The sequence below is a fragment of the Pleurodeles waltl genome, chromosome 3_1 (assembly GCF_031143425.1).
Source record: "Pleurodeles waltl isolate 20211129_DDA chromosome 3_1, aPleWal1.hap1.20221129, whole genome shotgun sequence".
NCBI classification, from domain to species: Eukaryota; Metazoa; Chordata; class Amphibia; order Caudata; family Salamandridae; genus Pleurodeles; species Pleurodeles waltl.
The window spans coordinates 233,182,201-233,203,087 of NC_090440.1; the positions used below are offsets into that span (position 1 = coordinate 233,182,201).

General features: G+C 42.0%; 1 protein-coding gene across 7 annotated transcripts in view; it reads left to right on the forward strand.

Annotated features, from left to right (window-relative positions):
- The window catches only part of MYO9A (myosin IXA), a 1,132,274-nt gene that overhangs the window by 319,328 nt on the left and 792,059 nt on the right, over positions 1-20,887 (forward strand). For 6 of the 7 annotated variants that reach the window (XM_069222286.1, XM_069222289.1, XM_069222284.1 and 3 more), the window contains exon 6: positions 3,158-3,214. The exons of the other annotated variant lie outside the window; for it this stretch is intronic. In XM_069222286.1, the coding sequence (XP_069078387.1) occupies positions 3,158-3,214 (57 nt within the window). The remainder of the gene's footprint in view (positions 1-3,157; positions 3,215-20,887) is intronic. 7 annotated transcript variants of the gene reach the window in all.

Genomic DNA, 20,887 nt, shown 5'->3' on the forward strand with positions numbered 1-20,887 from the left:
GTGACATTTTCAATCTAAACTAACAGGTACAGAAAGTTAAAGCTTGGTTACAAATGAACCACTCCAGAGAGTTTCCGATCAGCAAAGGAACTAAGGAATCCCTTTAAGCTACTAAGCCCCAGAATAACAAAACAAAACTAGGGATACCGGGGTTGCAGCAGATACACCCTCCATTTCAACAAGTGGATGAACTAGTTACCATAGACCTAGAACAAGCATATTGTCACAGGCCAGTCATAAAAAAGCTTGAAATATGTATCTGCTTTAAGGTATGCAGCTGATGGTCCTACTGTTTGGCTTGAAATAAGACCCTAAAGTTTTATCCAGAGTCAGAAATAATGGTGGTATTCTGCCTGAGAAGCTGCAGGGAGTTTTGTATACCCATTCATTGATGATTGGCTGATCGGCCTCTTTTGAAATTTCCAAGCTGTCTGAGCTGGTTTCACATCGTCAAAGCACTTTAAATGCTGCTAGACCGCTAACAGACTCCTTCTGGGTAAACCCAGAGCTAATTCTGTAATTGGCAATACAGACACAGCTGCTTTCATTCAGAATGCTCCTGTCTTGGGGATAGGTGAAGCATTTATCTGAGCAACATTTTATTCCTTTGCCTTTTATTACAGCAGTGACTCTCATGCCAGAGCTGGCAGTTTTCTAGATCATACCTCAATATGCGAAATTCTTGCTTAAGTGTATCTCTGACAGTCCTGAACTGCTTTTCTCTCCTCCAGTCTTTGAAGTGACCTTGCTAATCTTTCCTGTTCATGAATTTCAAAGAAAATCTTGATGAAGAGTGAAATGTTACTTAGGTGTGATCCTGGTTGTGGCTACCTGACCTTGTGTGGCATCCTGGGACAGAGCAGCTCCTAGAATATTAAATGGGACGTCATAGGAATCTCCATGTGAAGTGGAAAGCCTATGTACAATATTGCCTGTTTTATTTTTCCTTTGGTGGGGAAGCTTAGATGTAGGACAAGAAATTGTATGTTGTATTATTAATTGGTGAGTTTAAATAAGATATGGAGTCACATTTTGAAGTATTAGTCATTTTAAATAATACATATAAACCAAATTAAGACAAATTGTTCCCTAGTCCAAGGCATGTATGTTCACTGAATCACTTCCATTGAAAATATACTGCTACATATAAGTGTTACACAGTTCTGCACATTGGTGGTGCTCACGTTGTTTAGGAATTCAAACAAAATACACAAGGTACAGAAATAGAATTAAAGGTCAATCAATCAAGAGGTATTTGTAGAGTGTTGCTTACACCCGAGTGGGTGTCCAGGCACTTGCTGCCGTTGATAGTTTAGAAGCCAGGTCTTGAGTCCCTTCCTAAAGTTGGTTAGTGATGTTGCAGTGTGTAGGTGGAGTGGGAGGGCATTCCAGGCTTTGGCAGCAAGGTGGGAGAAGGAGCGTCCTTCCGAGCAGGATCACCAAATGCGTGGGATTCGGGTGAAGGTGTGGTGTGCAGAGCAAAGGTTCCTGGGATGTTGGTGGAAGTGTAGGCAGTGGTTGAGGCAGGCGGGACCTTGGTCACAGAGGGCCCTGTAGGTGTGGGTTTGGAGTTTGAAGTGTCATCTTTCTGGAGCCAGTTGAGGTCCCTCAGGTGCTGGGCAAAGCGAGTTCTCTTGGGTAGGTTGAGGATCAACCTTGCGGCCGCATTCTGGATCGTCTAGAGCCTTCTTACTAGTTCGGTGGTGGTGCCTGCGTAGAGTGCGTTGCCGTAGTTTAGTCGGCTAATTATGAGGGCTTGAGTTACTGTCTTTCTGGTGCAGACGGGGAGCCATTTGAAGACTTTGCTTAGCATGCAGAGTGTGTGGAAGCAGGCTGAGAAGATGGTTTTGACTTGGCGTCCCATGGAGAGCTCACTGTCGAGGAATAATGCTGAGGTTGTGTGCGTGGTCCTTTGGGGTAGGGGTGGGTCTGAGTCCACGGAGCTCTGTGGAGGACTATCTGTGAGAGAGCATTGGGCCAGGGTTCCTAGTGCTGGGCGCGGTCCAGGCGTGGATCTGCGCAGATGAGTTTATCTTTGGCATGCCTTCTGCGTGCCAGCAGCACACCCACTGCACATGCTCAGTGGCTTCCATTAGTAGTCGTGGGAGGTGCTGAGAGGGAGGACGGGAGCACGAAAAACGGCTGGAAAATCAAATCACTAAACAATAAAAGGTGGGAAAATCAAACCACTAACAGTAATTCCAGGAAAACGAGAGAAACAGAAATAGACTACAAGAGCTAAATTTACCAATTACTAAACTGTAATAACAAAGCAGATCACTTATTGGTTGCTAATACCAGAAGCTGTAGAGTGGGCGGACCATGGGGACTGAAACGGCAGCCTTGAGGGCTGAGAGCTAGTCATCAGCCTTTAGGTACTGGGCAGCAGGGGGAGTATCGTGAAGACAACGGTCAATGGCTACTCCCTGGAGGTCGCACAGCTGCCTCCATTAGTAGTCGTGGGAGGTTCGGGGGGCTTAGAGGGAGGTGGGAGGGCGGTGGGCGGGAGCATGAAAAATGGCACGAAAGTCAAACCACTAAATAGAAAACGGCGGGAAAATCAAGCCTCTACGCAAAAAACGGCAGGAAAATCAAACCACTAAACAATAATGCCAGGAAAGCAAGATAAACAGAAATAGACTAGAAAAGCTAAATTGACCAATTACTAAACTATATAACAAAGCAGAGTGCTTGTTGGCGTCAAATACCAGAAGCTGTGGAGTGGGCGGACCGCAGGGACTGACCCGGCAGCTTTGAGGGCTGAAAGCTAGTCAGCAGCCTTGAGGTGCTGGGCACCCGGGGGAGTGGCACAAAGACAAGGGTCAATGGCTAAAGGTGAGTAATGTTTCCTTTTGATGTACAATTACCTTCAAATTGTCTGATGACATATAAGATACTAGTTACAAGTTATTTGTAAACTTGTATGTAAGACACTAATACTCTTCACGTATTTTGCTCTGTTTTGCCTTTGACACAAGCCCTTAACTGTATGATGTAGAGTTGACTTCACATTGTTACACAGTTAGCCCTGCGTTCACAGACAGTGCATCATTTGTGTGAATTTTTGAATTGTGTTGGAGGTAATGTGTGTGCTTAATTATTCAATGCAAATGTGCGTAACTAACTTGCTGCCTAACTCCATCTGCCTTGCTTACAGATGACATTGAGGCCACACAGACCGAGCTGGGATGATTATTACTCTGATTCGGAGCTGGTTAGTAAACATCAAGATGTCAGAATTCGTGTTTTGCATGGAGGGGGTCAAGTTGCTCAACACCCTGTATCCAAAAACAATCAATTGTCACTGTCCTTTGAAATGCTGATAAAGCTGAAAATGTAATCATGGGCTCAAGGGGCAGGGAAATGGTACGTAGGAATACAGAGCAGTCCTCTAGGCAGTGGATTCTTCTCAAGCATGTTTTTAATGAATCTTAGCTCCATTTTCTTGGTCTATGAGGTTCTCAGGCTTTCACAGTGATACAACCTACTTGTGACAGCTGGGTTTGTCAAAGGCCACAAGGCAGTTGTCTTCCCATAAAGATCAATTGCTTGTTGTGAATCCTTGCTTCCTGTCATGTTGCCTGTAGCCCGTTTAGTGTTAAAAGAGGAATACTTCACCAGCATTAAATCTTTCATATATACTCCTTAAATCATTCCTCATTGTCAGAATGGCAATCCTCAGAACTTTAAATAGCAGTAAACAGTGTTTGTGTAGTAGCACTTACACCCTACTTGAAACAATCTGAACTTTGCCCGATAAGGTGATAATGCCAGATAAGGTGATAATGCCTTTAGAGGCCGCCAAAGTTCAGATTTCTACCACACATCGTATGTGAGGAAGTCCCTGAGAAGAGTTCTGCTCTAACCTTTCACTGACATTATCCTGATACTTTTCTGGTCTTCTCTGTAGCTTAGCAAGCCCCATCTTCAGTTTTCAGTGTACTGTAAGTTGTTTTTGGGGTGATTTTCTGGGACATCTCAATTTATCTGGACCAAGGAGGCCTTTCCTCTGTCACCAGTCGTCATTAGGACTGGCAAAGAAAAAAAATCTCTTTTCAAATCCTGCTTTACCTTTGGTCTGCTAAAGATCTACACTGATGACCCACATGATCAATGCATTTATTGCCTTTATCCAGCACACAAGACTTCACACAGCAGCATTTGTTAAAACCTTTCCTTTAAAGACTCTTAAGGATAGAGAGAGAAGGTTGGCCCTCTTTGTACTATAATGAAAGCATGCCACACTCCTAAGGGGGATGCCCCCTCATTTGGTGGTGATTCTATGAAAAGTGCTCCAACAAGCTCTTCCAAAGAAGACTGCCAAAAGCAAAAACATATAGTTTTCAGAGCCTGCAGCCACTGCCTCACAGAAAAGACTGGAGGTTTTTCAGAAAAATATTCCAGCCAGGGTGAACACCAGCCTTTGCAAAAACCTGCACAAAATTCCAGCTCCTTTGCTGTCCTGACTGAAATCCCATCTCCGGTGGTGAGGTGGTGGCTTCTATATCATCATCTATATTGATGAAGAAAATAATCATCGACGACACTCCCCTTGGGACAAGCGATGTTGATGAAAACATTGTCGATCATGACAACCCCCCACCCCCCCATCGATGACCAGAAACTCGTTGACAACCAGACCTTGGTTGACCCTTCCTTCATAATTAAAGACGTCAAAGTAGTCTACATGTCATGGATTGCCTTTTCTTCACCAGTCCTTTTTTCACCTTTTAAAGATAATACCAAACTTTCCCTCCCAAAATCTGGATTCTTAATTGGTAGAGCATTTCAGTGACAAGGACACCTGTGAAACTGTCCCTATGCATTTGGAAGTGCCTTACTTCTTTTGAGTTGAGGGAGATGCCAGGATAAAGAGGATCCTTACCAGGAGTATGACTATCAGTCGCAGACTTTCACAACTGATGGCCCTCCTCAGTCATATGCACCTTGACATTGCTATGCAGACTCAGAGATCATGCAAGTGCCTGTAGCATTTTTATCATCTTTACAGCAGATGATGGACACCTTTATAGATTCACTCTCAGCAGCCTGCCCAGCAACCTGTCTTTACACCCCGGGCATCTTCACTACCACCTCTGTTACCAATGCCTCCTCTGCCACCTTTCACCAACTTCACCTTCGATGGTCCAGCCTGCAAGGGCTGTCACTCGACCATTAATCCCACCAACTCCTAAGAATATGGGCGATTAAGGCTCATCATATTTAGTGTATTCTGACTTGCAGTAAGAGGACTCACGACGACGATGGAGATAATGAGGAGTGGGATGATTATATCATAGCGAAGGAAGAGGATGAACGCCTATCCAACCAGACTCATCTCTGGACGACATTGCCCCTTTCCATTGGCTGATGGAAAGAGCAGCTAAAATACTTCAGTCTCCTCATGACCTCGGTGTAGCAGCAGCGCTTTCTCTATGACTTCAAGGAGCCATATAAAACTATTTAGTCTATACCTACACTGAATTTTATCCATGACTTCAAGGAGCAGGAATGTAAAACTATTTAGTCTAGACCTATACTGGATTTTATTTGGTTAGAATGCCTAAAATGTATGAAAACAGCAGCATGAATTTCAGTGGTGGTGCACTTTTAGACAAGAAGTGCATGGCCCAGACTTGGTGTCTTACAGGCCATTCCAAACCTGACTTTGTTATCATGCATGTGGTTCGGCGTAGATAAGAGAACTGAATCAGGCATTGTCTACACCCCCTGCTAGGGAAGGCAGGCACATAGAGAGTTTGGGCTGTAGAGTTGGGTCCATGATGGCAACATCAATCGAGGCGGCAAATGCCTTGGCAGTTTTGGACTGTTATTGTCGCCAGATGTGGCATCAATTCTCGCTGTTTATCGACCCTATACCTTAGCAGAGGGAGACTGCTGAAGCCATCAAAAAAGAGGGTGCAGCATCAGCAACAGCAATCATTGATGCTGTAGTGGTCCTTTAGGCACTGCAGCTTCCTACCTGGAAGTCCAAAATAAAAATACTGGATATGCAGTTTAATGTACTCAACCTGTTTGGAAAAGCATCTTGATGATACCTTGCAGAATATTAAACCAAAATCTCTCGGTCCCCTCTAGTATTGTTATCCTGGCTTAACAACTTTTTGTGGCTCACTGAGCCCATAGGCCTATAGGAGATGCTTCAATCAGCTACAGAGTTTAAGACTTGATGTATTATCCCCAAGGCAACCCAGATATGACCATGGCCATGCATTCAACCAAAATTGAAGACAAGAATATGGCAGATCTTTTGGGAAAAAGAGCAGTGCCTCGCAAATGTGCTCCCAGGACAACTAAAAACGAGCTTGCTGCCTCACAGCTGCCCCTAGCAATCCCATCTCAGCAGATGGGGGAGAATTTGAATTTCCCTATTGTACCATGTGTGGGGGTCCATAACATTGGATCTGTGGATGTAGCAAATTGTACATTCAGGTTATACGTTACAGTTTCTACAGAAACCACCTTTCTGCCCACCCAAGAAAGAGCTTCACCTTCCCCTGAGGGAGCTACAACAGGAAATGTTCCTCCTCCTCAAAGGAACAATAGAGATGGTCCTGAATACACAGATAAATCAGGAATTTTATTCCAGATCCTTTGCGCTAAAGAAAACAGGACAATAGATACCTCTTCTGAATCTCAGGGAACTGAACAAGTTCCTGAAAAATACAAACCTTTCGCATGGTAATGCTCCACAGTGTCCTCCTTATGCTTCAGAAAAATGATTATCGGATGTCCATGTATCTTGAGGATTTATATTTCCACATCCCCATACATCGGAAGCACAGGAGATGCCTCCACTTTTTAGTGACACGGAAGCACTGGCAATTCAAGGTATTCCCATTTGTCTTCTAGTTAGAACCATGAATATTTACGAAGTGTCCAGCACCAATTGCTGCCTTCCTCGGATGGCAGGGTCTTTAACTTTTACTTGTACTTGGGCAACTGGTTTATATGGCGGCATCAGGGGAAGAGGCAAAGGCTTCTATGGCCTCCTGCATTTCTCTATTTCTGATAGATATTTCTAATTGATTTCTCACCTTTTGAATATTCATCTGGTGTCAGACTGAATCTTGAAAATCTTCACCGTAGGTACGTTGCATCGTGTGGCTGTGCTCCAACGTTGTTCTGCTCCGAAAGTGATGGCAGAGTTGAATATGAGTACCAGCCATGTGCGTTGACCATAGTTTTTCTTTCCACACCACCAGATGTGTATCTGAAGTGATCCCTTGTCCTTCACAGACTGCTTCCCTACAAATTTTATTTTAAAATACCAGTGTGAAAGGGAAATGTCACACCCTAAAGTCACAGGGTTCAAACCTTGTAGGGACTGTGGCAAGCAAATGTCTGTGACAGATACCCATCAGATTTGTTTTTGGTGTTTAGGGCCAGAGTGGGTACAGAAACAAAGGTCCCGTACCCACTCCTCCACCAGCCTGGCATTATGGTCCATCAGCATCAACCGCCTATTGGGCCTCTATGTTCATGCCTGTTAGGATTCCATCGCTTAGATCCCACCTGTTGAACCTTTTCACCTGTGTATTCCCTTAAACTGTTAACTCAGGAAGGGTGCAATGTTGTAAAATTCATGGTTTGTTGTGGGTTGAATACTAGAGATGGCCTCATTTTGGGGGATGGGGCAGGCATTTGGCATCAGTGTATCACTCAGGAGTCATGCTTTGATGAGGGGTACCCTGAAATGACGGATAAAATGCCTGAATTAATCTCAGCTACTAGTAATTACTCTGAGATGCATGCCAGTTAATCATTATTTTGCATACAATACCACCTCGTCGTTTGGACCCAGGCATATGTAAATACGTCTTGAACCTGCTGCGGTCTACTGCAAACTGCATGGCCAAGTCCTCCCTGAACCAGAACACAAACATCCCAAGACTAGTTTCTGGTTCAGGGGCTTATCGGCCGGTTTATAGGTTGGCTCCAGTAGCATAGTGTGCACTGGACAAATCTGTGGGCGAACCTGTCCCATTTAGAACATCAAACTGAACTATACAAAAAAGTGATGAATCAGCAGAGCACATCTAAAATTAATTTCCTGGAACACAACAGTTCTCTTGGCATTTATTTTGGCACACAGAGTAGGAGAGATGCAAACATTGAAGGTGAAGGAGCCCTTTCTCCAGTTTACGAAGGACAAGGTCATCCAAGGACCAATCCTAAATTGTCCTAAATTCATACCGTCAAGTCCCTACTAAAATCTATCTGAATGAGTCTGTCATTCTGCACTCCTTCTTCCCAAATCTCAGGTCATTGCACTTATTCAGGTGAATCAAGTCCTACGGAGACAAGATGGAAGACATTTGCTGTTCTGACCACCTGTTTGTGTCCTTTGGCCACACAGGGATAGACCAATCCCTGTCCAAACAGGAAATAGCATGTTGGCTATCAACCAGTATCACTTTTGCCACAACAAGGCAAAGCTTCTACTCCAGGGAAGATTGAGGGTGCATTTCACCAGGAGCATGGCAAAACTGTAGTTCTCTATGCTGGTGTGCCTTTGCAAGGAATCTGGTGAGCAGCTATCTGGAGGAGCAGACACGTTCACAAAGCACTACTGCCTGGATGTGAATGTAACCTGTTTCAGGGAAAGTGAGCCTGCTTTCTGCTTTGTTATACTTGATATGTACTGCTTATTATGTCTTTTTAAGTATGTGAAACATGACGCAGTGCTTCAGTTCTCCAACATTGGTATCTTTCATGTATTCAAATGGAATCCTCCCTCCTCCTCGGCCAGACGCTTATTTATTATATACTCTTTTCACAGTTTGTGCTATGAAACGTACACTATGGTGGCGTCCAGCGAGAGTTGAAGAGCTTAGGAGATGGAATTACTACTAAACAGACACTGTTGTTGAGGCCTGTGGTCATTTAACAGTGTTTACTGCTATTTAAAATTACCAGGGAATGCTCCAATCAGGTGAATATATAAAAAATGCCAACACTAGAGAACTGCAGTTGAAGGTAAATAAGTAATTCTGTGCATGTTAAGTGGATAAACCGGTGATTTTTTACTATAGTTGAAGACCTCAAAAGGGTTCAGTCCATTGAATGAGTTTTCCAATTATTCAGTCTTTTAGCCATGCTAGGTAGGAGCCTTGAGTGGGTTAATTTTTAATGAAACAAGTTTATTGGCTGACTTTATAATTGACGTTTGTAGTAATTTAGTACTATTAAGTATCATATTTAGAATTTGGACATCTTCAAACATCCCTAACTTATTTCCTTGAACTAAAGCAATTTTTGTTCATAGTCACATTTCTTTAGGTGTGCATATTGCTATATCTGATCATGTAGAGAGCTGTCTTCATCGTTTCCCAATTCTGTCTCCTTACCCTGGTACTTCTTCCATAGATGGATTGATCTTGTCATCTCAAATTTTTGTTTTTAAGCTAGCTGTCTACGTGGACCACGTTCAGGTGTCTCTCTTGTGTCTTTACAGTACTGGACACTGTATATAGCTGATGGTCGCAGATCCCTTTAGGAAGTGTCTTATTCTTCAGCCTTGCATGTGCAGCGCAGCTTGGTGCAGGTATATTACTATAGCTATAGACTGTCGCTAAAGGTTTCAGTGGAGATTCCAGAAGAAGAGCCTAGCTTTCACTAGGAATGTTAAACTTATATTTAGGCACGTGCCTTACTTATGAGAAGCACTGTCTTCAATGCTTTTAATTATCAATGCTTTTACCGAGGTTGTCTTTGGTGTAGCTGAAAACTAGTTTTTTTTAACTCAGTTTCATGATGCAGAGTGAGTGTCTCATGCCTTCATTAAAGTGAAATCAAAGGCTGGATGTTAAGATAGTGTCTGATTGTGATGCCGTCACTCTTCAATGCGTTATTCAAGAATGAAGCTTACGTTTATGTTGAACTCTGGTTTTTGACAGATAACCTTTTACAGGTATGAGGGATGCTTTTCATTAAGTGCTACGCATCCGTGAGATTCATTTTTCTTGCTGTTGTGTGTTCTCTCATGTTGGCATTTTCCACCTTTGCTTATCACTAAGTTGCCTTTAGGATGTGTCTTGGTTTAAAAGTAAAATTAGTACCTTACATGGATTTTCTTAATTGTCCATAATCTTAAATCTGAAAGTTATGAACGAGTTTCAGCAACTTGTATTTGACCTATGTGTATACGCAGGCGAAAATGAACTTGTCATCCACTCAGTAAATGAGCAGAAATAGTAGTGTGAAGTCTTTTCTGTACGACTAGTTTTTACAGTCTGCTTAATTGAGTGCTACATATTCTGCCACAGATTCAAGTGTGGGGATTGTGTCCTTAGCAGATCCTGCTTTGAGTTCTTATTTGACCACTGTTGAGACATAAAGCGAGGATCTCCTAAAGAGGTTCTGTAATCTCCCCTTAAAAGAAATTTCACTTGCAAAGTTCCCTGACATTAGAGGTCCACAAAGGAGCCCCCGAAACCGAAATGTATGGGTCTGAGAGAGGAGTTATGAAGCATACTACTTAAAATGGCTGAGGGTTTTCAGTCCTTTTAAGGAAAGTGCCTGGGACTATTGGCGGTAAACAAAAGAGCCCTCAAACGTTGTAAAATAATTACTCTTTATTCACACCTGTTTTTTTGGGATTGTATTGATTACTGTTATGGATGATAAATCAAAGTGTGAGCTTTTCTCTCCTTCCTTGTACCACATCATTTATCATACACCCATGACTAAAGTGCTTCTAGGGAATATCTATGGTGTTGACTGATATTAGCAAATGTGTATGTGCATTTGGCAATGAGCTATCTACTCACATACCCATCGAGAAAATGGTCTTGAATCTAGCATACATATGCATGCACCCTCTTCAGTGTTTGCCCAGTGGTCATACATACATACATATATATATATGTGTGTCATCCAAAGATTAGCAGTGCACTCCATCAAGGTACGAATAATTCTTGATTTAATTACCTTGAAACAAAAGAACAACGCTGTTGTATCCTCCACTGAAATAAGGAAACTCCAAGCAGCTTGTTTGTCTCAAACAAGAAGATTTATTCCTCTGTCAACACCTACGTCCTCACAGCCACTGAGTCAAAGCAGCAACGCAACTGCCCAGCTCAGAATCTGTGAGGTCATCGGAATTCCAGCTGATATATTCCATAAAGACATATTACACATTTAGATAGAATTTTAAAACGCAACACATCTTCCCCCTTCCAAACAAACTGACCCCCCCCCCCAAAAAAAAAAAAAATATCCACCAAACCACCAATAAAATGTGGCCACCCTCAATACATAACATATTGATTCAGATACTTGGGTTTAGATACGTTCCTTCTAGGTCTATCCAACATTTCCCTCGTATCCACCTGAATCACACCTTCATTGGACCTCTCAGATTGGTCCAAAACGCCAGTAGTGTGAGTACCACTACCAACATCCAATGTTCCATGACCCTGAAAGTCGCCTTCTGAACTCCCTAAGAGCGGTCCAGAACCTCCTTCCTGAAAGTCTCCACCTTGTCTCACTTCCTCGCACACTCCCCGCTCCAAGGTACCACCATCGCCCACAATAACATCATAACCTCCATCAAACCAAACATCAGACAACCCTCTATTCAGCTCTGGACCCGGAACAGCAACCTTCACCACATTCCTCATGCTCCACCATTTGCCTCCTTCCACCATAACAGAATGTTTAGACACCCTAATAACCTTAGTGATAGGAAAAAAAACTAGAAACTCCTTTCCTTTTCCCTTGAGGTTTCTTCACTCTAACTGCACAACCGACAGCAAAAGGAAATGCCTTAACTCTTTTGAGATTGTCATATCTCCTCTTACTCCTACTTTGATGTCTCTCTACGTTTTCTCTTACTTGACTGAGATCAACGTTTGCATCACTCCCCAAGGTTTCTTGCACCACCCACTCAGGAGAGAGTTCATTACCAGAGTGCCTGCCCTTCAAAAGCACAAAAGGAGCAACGCCTGTAGAACAATGTGGCGTGTTGTGATAACTCCAGATCCTTTCTGAAACCGCTTCTTGCACGTTAACCCCCGAACTGACAGCCAATTGAATGGTCTCCTTGATCATCATGTTCACCCTTTCTACTAAACCATTCCCTTGCGGACTATATAAAGCAGTAGTAAGATGCTTTATATTACATTTCCTTAAAAAGTTCACCATCCGATGTGAGATAAATTGTACACCATTGTCAGAGACTAAAAACTTAGGAATCCCCTCCCAATAAAAAATCTCCTTCAAGAAATCAATCACGCTGGTGGTATTCGGTTCTCTTAAAAATTTATATGATACCCATTTAGAAAAATTATCCACTGCAACCAATACATATTTCTTCCCATCATTGCAAGCTCCTAACGGACCCTAAAATCTAGACCCAACTTCTGCCACGGCTTGTCAGGGAAGGGTACAGAACACAAAGGCACCTCCCTGGTGTGCAAACTTTTATCCACTACTCTACAACTACCACAATTCTTAATTACTACTTCTACTTCAGAATCCATACCTGGCCACCAATAATATAAACGTAACCGTCTTCTCGTACCAGTAATACCAACATGCCCTTGATGAGCCAACTTTATTAGTCTGAGCCTTAGCTCGCTGGGAGGAATCAAACGTTCACCCCTCAAAACCAAATCGTCTTCCACATTTAACTCCTCCTTGATCTTGCCATAAGATTTCATTACATCCGACAATCCCCCACCCGTAGGCCAACCTTCACGAATATACTTCTTAAGGAGTAGTAAAAACTTATCCTTGCTCACTGCCTCTTTCCAAACCGGCCTAGAGATGACTTCACCAGCTGCAACCACACCATCAATCATGCCCACCACGACGTCTTCCTCGACTGACAGTTTCTCAAACCCAGTGTTATTGACAGGACACCTAGACAGGAAGTCTGCCCTGCAGTTATTAGTCCCTGCAATGTGCTTCACCCTCATATTAAATTCATACAACCTGGCTAACAATCTGGTCAGCCTAGGACTGGTTTTATTAAAAACCTTGTCGTTCCAAAGATAGACCAAAGGCTTGTGATCTGTGACAAGCGTGAACTCCCTTCCCCAAACATATGTTGAGAAATGATTAACTCCCCATACACAAGCCAACGCCTCCCTCTCGATCGTGCTATAATTCATCTCAGCATCCGATTGACGTCTAGATGCAAATGCGATCGTATGCTCCTGCTCCTTTCTCCATCTGACTAAGAATGTCTCCCAAACCAACACCACTTGCATCCACAGTAATTACTGAAGGTAGATCCTCGTCAAATGGATGAAGAGCAGGAGCCTGTACAATGAGAGACTTAAGCGTGGAAAAAGCTTGCTCCTGCTCCTCCAGCCATAAAAACTTTTTCCCCTTCCTGAGAATCCTCCTTAACGGTTCCGACAAGTAAGCAAAATTTTGCACAAAACGTGAGTAGTACTCACAAGGACCCAAAAAGGATCTCACCTGATCTTTATTATTAGGAGTAGGGGAATTCTCAATAGCCACTAATAAGTCTCTTTTAGGAAGAATGCCTTGTGCAGAGATTTGATGACCTAGATAATCAACAGAATCTACCATAAACTTACACTTGTCTTTTCTAACCGTAATCCCATGGTCATTCAGAATTCCCATAACTCTGTCCAACATGAGTACATGGTCTTGAAAAGATTCCGAACCAATTAAAATGTCATCCTGGTAAGCTAATACACCCTGTATGTTGCCAAATAACTGAAACATAAGTTTCTGGAATACGGACGCCACGGAGGCTAAGCCAAACGGCATTCGCAAAAATCTATAAGCCCCAAACGGGGTAATAAACGTGGTGAGTGAACGGGATTCCTTACTTAACTCCACTTGATGATAGGCAGACCTAAGGTCAATCGTAGAGAAAACCTTAATTCCCCCCAAACGAGTCAATAACTCTTGAATTTTGGGCAAAGGAAAACAATCAACCAAAATGTTTTTGTTTAAAGATCTCAAGTCAATACATAATCTTAACTCTCCAGTCTTCTTAACCGCGACTACAATTGGAGACACCCATTGTGAAGAGTCAACTGGTTCAATAACCCCATCACTGCATAAATCACACAGATGCTCTTTCAATTTTCCCCTGACACTCAAAGGTACATTACGTACCCTATGTACAACAGGAACAGCATCAGGTTTGAGAATAATTCTATGTTCATACCCCCTCACAAAACCAAGCTTATTGCTGAAAACTTCAGAGTGTTTAATAAGAACATCCTGGATGGAATCTAGTTTAACCTCCACTTTCCCCACCAATGTAATGGGTTGATCGGTGCCTGGCCTAAGCACCATACCAAACTGCCCTTGATCCTTCCACCCCAAAATATTGTACCCTCTCTTGGCAACATACACTTTAGAGTCAATGTTCTTGTGCTGGTAACTCATTTTTCCAATAAAGTACCCCAACATATCAATCTCTTGGCCATCAAATGCTATGGTTTTCTTATCAGGAGCAGATAAAGGAGAGTCACTCCAAAAGGAATGATAATTTGCGTCAGAAACAATCGTTATTGGTGAACCTGAATCCACCGTAACTTTCAATTTAACTTCACCAATCATGACTTCACAAATCGGATCTTTGGAACGCTTAAGACCAGACTTACAATTGGATGCATCATTCACTATCAGAACACACTTTTTGGAAAGATGCAAATCTACTCACTCACCCACTTGCCTCTCTACCAATTGTTGCTGTTCAACCAACATCACCTTTTGATCTTGTTTACACACTCGAGCGAAATGACCAGTCTTCTTACACTTCATACATGTTTTCCCTAAAGCTGGACAAATAGGAGAATTGGCCAAGTGTGAATTAGAGCCACACCTGAAACACAAAAGCTTTTTGGTGTTACTCTTTTTCAAATCCGGGGTAGTGGGCATAATAGTTTTAGATTTCTGTGATACCAAACAAACATCTTCAACTGGTGACCCTCTCACTTTACCCAATTCTTTAGAGGCTAACATAGAACGTTCAATCCCTCTAGCAATTTCCAACGTTTCATTCAACGTTGGGGCTCTACATCATAAGATCTTTTCTTGAATTTTAGAATCATAACAATTAACAACAAGTTGATCTCTTAAGATACTGGTCCAAAGGACCTACAAATTCACAAGTAGACGCTAAAATCCGAAGTTCAGCTACAAAACTGTCAATTGATTCATGCTGAAGTTGTTTCCGTGTGAAAAATTTGTGTCTCTCAACAATGATGCTGAGGTCATCTTTGAAGTGGTTTTCTAATCTTCTCACAGCTTCAGTGAACACGTTCCAATCACCAGTAGCAAAAGGTTGCGCCTGGGGTTGATGGTCGAAAATTCTTTGCCCTTCTGTGCCAAGGCAATTATACAAAATCACCTTTTTGCGAGCAGCAGAAAAGTTAACCCCATCAATAGCAACCAAATAGCTCTCAAAGGATTTAAACCAGTGTTGCCATCTTATCACAGGGATGCCAGGTTCAGGAAGAAAAGTTAATGGTAAGTTAGCTGTTTGCATATTGAAGGTAAAATAAAAACAACAGACAGCTGGGTGAGAGGGTGCGAAGCGACAGTTAGAAATAAACACTTGCTGCACGTAATTTGCACAGCGTGTGTGCAAAACTTGCGATGAGACTGAAAACTAGATGAGTATTGTGTCTCAGCAACCAACTTGAGGCCGATACTGAGTCGTGTGATTCCAAAAGGCTTAGTAAGTCCTTGACATGTGTAGATCACGCACAGTTCAATAAAATGGCAGAATAACAAAAATTGAAAAATCGATGAAGATCAACACAGCCAGAAAGTTGACTTCTCTGTCAACTGTAACAACTTATCGCAAACATCCAGCCTTCGAAGGATAGAGAACTTGCAAACGTGGCGTCTGTTACTTAGCAACCAACATTGTAGCGAGCCAGGAATGCACGCGTCCGGACGCCGTAATCTCTCGTGGATCCGAAACTATTTAACAGATTGCCTCGCTCTTCCGCATGACGTCCGTTACCTGGCAACAAAATAATGTTGCACGTAAGTGAAAAACAAAGAAAAACGGCGCTTTAGAAATGTTACCGCAGTCATCCAGTGAACATCTCCCGAAAAAGGATGCCGGCAGCAAGGACACTGATTACAGAAGTAACTGAAGGAAAGGCCGTGAGGACACGAAGAAGTAGTTGAGGTCGCGTGGGTTCAAATGGTGTTGACCAACTCGTCGCCAAAAGATGTTGTATCCTCCACTGAAATAAGGAAACTCCAACAGCTTGTTTGTCTCAAACAAGAAGATTTATTCCTCTGTCAACACCTACGTCCTCACAGCCACCGAGTCAAAGCAGCAACGCAACTGCCCAGCTCAGAATCTGTGAGGTCATCGGAATTCCAGCTGATACATTCCATAAAGACATATTACACATTTAGATAGAATTTTAAAACGCAACACACGCGTTTCGACTGCAAGGTCTTTCTCGAGTTCAAACATCCTGTTCACACTGCAGATCTCATTTATAGTGAAAACTTTGTACCATAATAGTGCATGCTGGGAGTTATAGTTCAAAAACAAATGTGCGATTTTAAAACAACATTAAACAGAAATTAATTTCTCATAGGGAGAATAAAATAATATTGAAATTCTGAATTCGAACATTTTATAGGAAAACAAACAAATAACGAATTAGCTTCATTTTTCATTTACATCTGTATGTATAGTGCCCGAAAATGTCTAAAATAGCTAATGTAACCTCACATTAGCAGCCAACTAATATAATCCTCAATCATAATTATCAATAAAAACATTTTTAACATTTGAGGCCACCTGAGCAACAACCCTAAACATGATTATGTCCTACCTACTGCATATGTTATTCATTGTTCTAATAAGTGGTTAAATGCATCTATCAGAAGATGGTTTATAGTTTGTTGCATGAAGGCAAAAAGACCTCCGATTCTGCATTGGCTCTGTTGACAGTTGTAAGGAATCTTTCCTCAGATTGAGCATGATTCTGGCTAACAGTTATGAGTCTTTCATCAGTTTCTATAAACAGCTCTTGTCCTCAGTTCGATCAGACTTTTATAGCCCTTTAGCCCGCTGTAGCGGGCTACACCGGCCACTAAAGGCCTACCCCAGCATTAAAGGAGCAGGACTTTAATGCTGGTATAGCCCAGCTACGAAGGTCTATAAGACTATTAGAACATTCCACTACTAGAGGGAGGAATGTTATAATAAATAAAACATAGGTGTCACGGAGCCTGAGGGGATTTTGAAATCCCCTCAGCTCTCTGAGGCCTTTCTTCGCAGCAGCAGCTGTGAACACAAGCAATGGAATGTTGAAGCCCTGGGTTTCTACCAGCCATTAGCCGCCTGGAGAACTCCTTTGTTTTCAATGGAGCTCCCAACATTCCAATATTCTAATGTATATTGAATCCACAAATGTAGAATATTGATTTCTTAAAGCACAAATTTCTCCAGAAATGTACACTTAGGGTGGCTGTATCTGTTAATTACCTGACGGTGTCATTTGAGGATGTCTTGATGTAGTATTCAATTTCTTGCTGACAGTTTTTCTACGAGTTTGTCATTTTTTCTTGACATCTTAAACTGATAGGGTGCATCTGGCCTCTGTGCATACATTTATCCATTGCGTTAGTGTGAGTCTGTCCAGTGGTTGTCCCTTTGTTCTTTGACATGCAGGAGTGCAGTTCCTTTCACTTTCAAGTATGTAGTCTGCCCATTTGTTATTGTATATTTTCCAAAAAGACAACATTTATAGAAATTGCGTTTTTTAAACCTAGGTTCAGTGTTATGCATAAGTTATGCATGACTCATGAGATGCAACTGTACCATCCTTCACAATGAAAGCAAATTAATTATTAAGTTGAAGTCTGAAAGACTCGTTTGCACAATGTTTTTCCCTGTGTTGATACCAACGTCATACAGACACATTTTACAGTGGCGTGTGCATGAATTGGACTGCACAAGCATCTGCATGGGTTACAGTCTAACTGCATGTTCTAATCCACTGACTCCCACCATTGGCCACACTGCCACCTCAGCTATAAACAAAAAAAAGCAGTTTGTGGGTTGTGACCATTTATTGATTTACTAGCTGTAGTGGTGGATGGCAGAGCACCTCACTAAGTTGGCTTGCGGGTCAGCTGTGCAGTTTTAGCAGGATACCCTATGCTTTTATCTTTTTAAACTCAAAGGCATGCTTGTGTAGTTCACATTTTCACATCCAGTCCTTATGTGTGAAATAAGCACATGAATCAATCTGTTGATGCTATGGAAGTCAAATAGATTTTGCGTCATTCCTACCATATTAATTTTTTATGTTTATGTGTACCCAGACCATACTGATATTTTGCTGTTCTTAATCTGTTCTACAGCTGCATATGGTAGAAAGTCACCCTGCATGATATACCCACAGTGTAATTCCCATTGACTATAGATGGAGCTTGACCAACACAATCATTGCTAATGTTTATTGGCAGGTCTTGTGATATTCTGAGTCTTCCAGAGCTTCTCACGAACCACAGCTCACACTGCAATAAAGACATCAGATTACTCCAAGATCTTTGCCTCTAGTTAGTATCAACATATGTCTGTTGTTTGATACGGTAGCTGAAAAGTTTCTCTGTGCACCATCTCCAGTAATGCCAGCTCCTGCAGTCAAAAGGTTCTCATATTTTTCTTTGGTCTATTTGTTATGATAACATCTGAAAACTGTGTACCCATATTACACCTGGTGCTTTTCCAGTTGATGTGCAGATAATAAATCTAACTTTTTTCTAGCAGGCTCCCTAAACCCATTTCAGTTAAGACTTTTTTCTGATTGTGACCTGGCCCGTAGAAAGTCCAGCCTTTCTATATCATTGATGATTGACTCATAGAAGGCCTGTTTTTTCAGCTTTTAGCAGGCTTGAATTATAGAGAAGTGTCATTGCTTGCAGCTCTCCCACTTCAATACATGATGTTCCCTCACACTCCAACACATAATACAGTTTGCAAGCCGTCATCATTGTGCATACGTTTGATATTTTTTTATGATCAGCCTATGAAAGTTATATGCCTTATGGATGGCACACATGTCCAGCCACTGAAAAAGTAAGCTGTTGTATTGAAGAAGTCTCCTGACTTGTTTTATTGCTTGAACTTAGGATATATTTAAAAGTAAAAACTAAATGCTTTATAGGGTTTTTACATTTATAGAGTAAAACCTAAATGCCACATTTCATAGGAAGATATCCTGAGATCTGCGGAGCCTGAGTTGCCTATTTTCTTTTATTTTGTCAATTGGCCAACCCGCGAGGAGTTTCAGTGATCCTAGACAGTACTGAGCATCATTGGCCTTAGTGAATACTTGACTTGATGGCCAAAGACAATAATGAGAAACTGTGGCTCCAGGCAGCAGCGAGCAATAGCAACCCAGGAAGTACATACATCAGTGCCCCAAGCCAATAAAACATGCCTTCTGTCCCAGAAAGCAATTCACAATAATGGCCTCCAAAAAGCAATGGGCATCAGGGCATCAGACAGTAATAAGCTTTGATATCTGCAGACAGTAATGATCAATAGTCGATTCAGGCAGCACATACGGGTAGTAATGCAACGGAAAATACAGTAATGAGTATCAGTGACATTATGCAGTGAAAGTATAAATAGCCTCAGACAGTAATGATTGTCTGTGGCTCTAAGTAGTATATACATTCATGGCTGCAGACAGCGTAAGCCTCACTACCCCAGGCAGTAAAGAAAATCATTGTTCCAAGGAAGTACAATGCATCAGTGCTCTTTGTTAGGAAATACATAAATGTCCTTATGTTTTAGAAGCATCAGTAAGATTGTGACTTAATGGTAGAAATAATGGTAAGTGTCCTTATTGGGTCAATTGTGACACTGTTCAAAATACTCGAGCCCTCACCCTGCACAGCTTATTCCTCAACATATTACGTCATTGATGACACCTTCTAAGGCATCATTGATATTATCACTGCAATATCTGCAATAAAGGCAGGGGCTCAAGTTATAGTTACCTCTGGACAGAAATGCACCAAATTTGGCAGAAAGCTAGCTGTTGGTCCAGAAAGGGCCCTTTTTGTTATTTTTTGTAAATGTGTTCAGTAGTTTTTGAGATATTAAAGAAAATTCATATATATATATATATACTCCAAAGATCGTTCCTTTGCCAAAAGTAAAACGCTACAGTCACTTGCTATCACTAAAGAAACTATTTATTCAGGCAAAAGCAAAAAACATACACTCGCCCGATGTGTTTCGGGAGACATGGCTCCCTTGTTCATGGGAAATAATAGTCCATACTTCTATTTCCATTTAACATTCTAGGTATTGCAACAACACAAAAATATGGGGAATAACATGTTCCAAGATGGCCTCCGTAAATGAAGAGTGTTTTGTTGTCCATCGTGTCTCCTGAAACGCGTCAGGCGGGTGTATGTTTTTTGCTTTTGCCTGAATAAATATTTTCTTTAGTGGTATCAAGTGACTGCAGTGTTTTCCTTTTGGCAAAGGAACGATCTTTGGAACATTTAGGGGCCCGCGACCCCGCTTCAGTCTGTTTTGCTGGGCGCAGACCAACGCGTGTTTGGATCAAAGCCCTTCAGATTCTTGTCCTGAGATCTGATTGGCTGCCAACACTTCAACAAGGAAGTGTTGGCAGCTATCTTGGGACTCAGCTTCAGCCAAGTCTCAGAAAAAAAGATTAAAAAAGAAAAGCAGCCAGGGTAGGGTACCTTAGCGCTGGTGCTGGGGATCCAGAGGGACCCACCAGGGCAACAAAAAATAACTTCTTAAAAACATTTTGCTGTGAAATTGTGGCAGGGTTGTGAATCCCCAGCAGATTTTTTTTTTAAGTGCCTGTTTTAATAAAGCTCCTGGGATGGCCAGGTCCCGGGA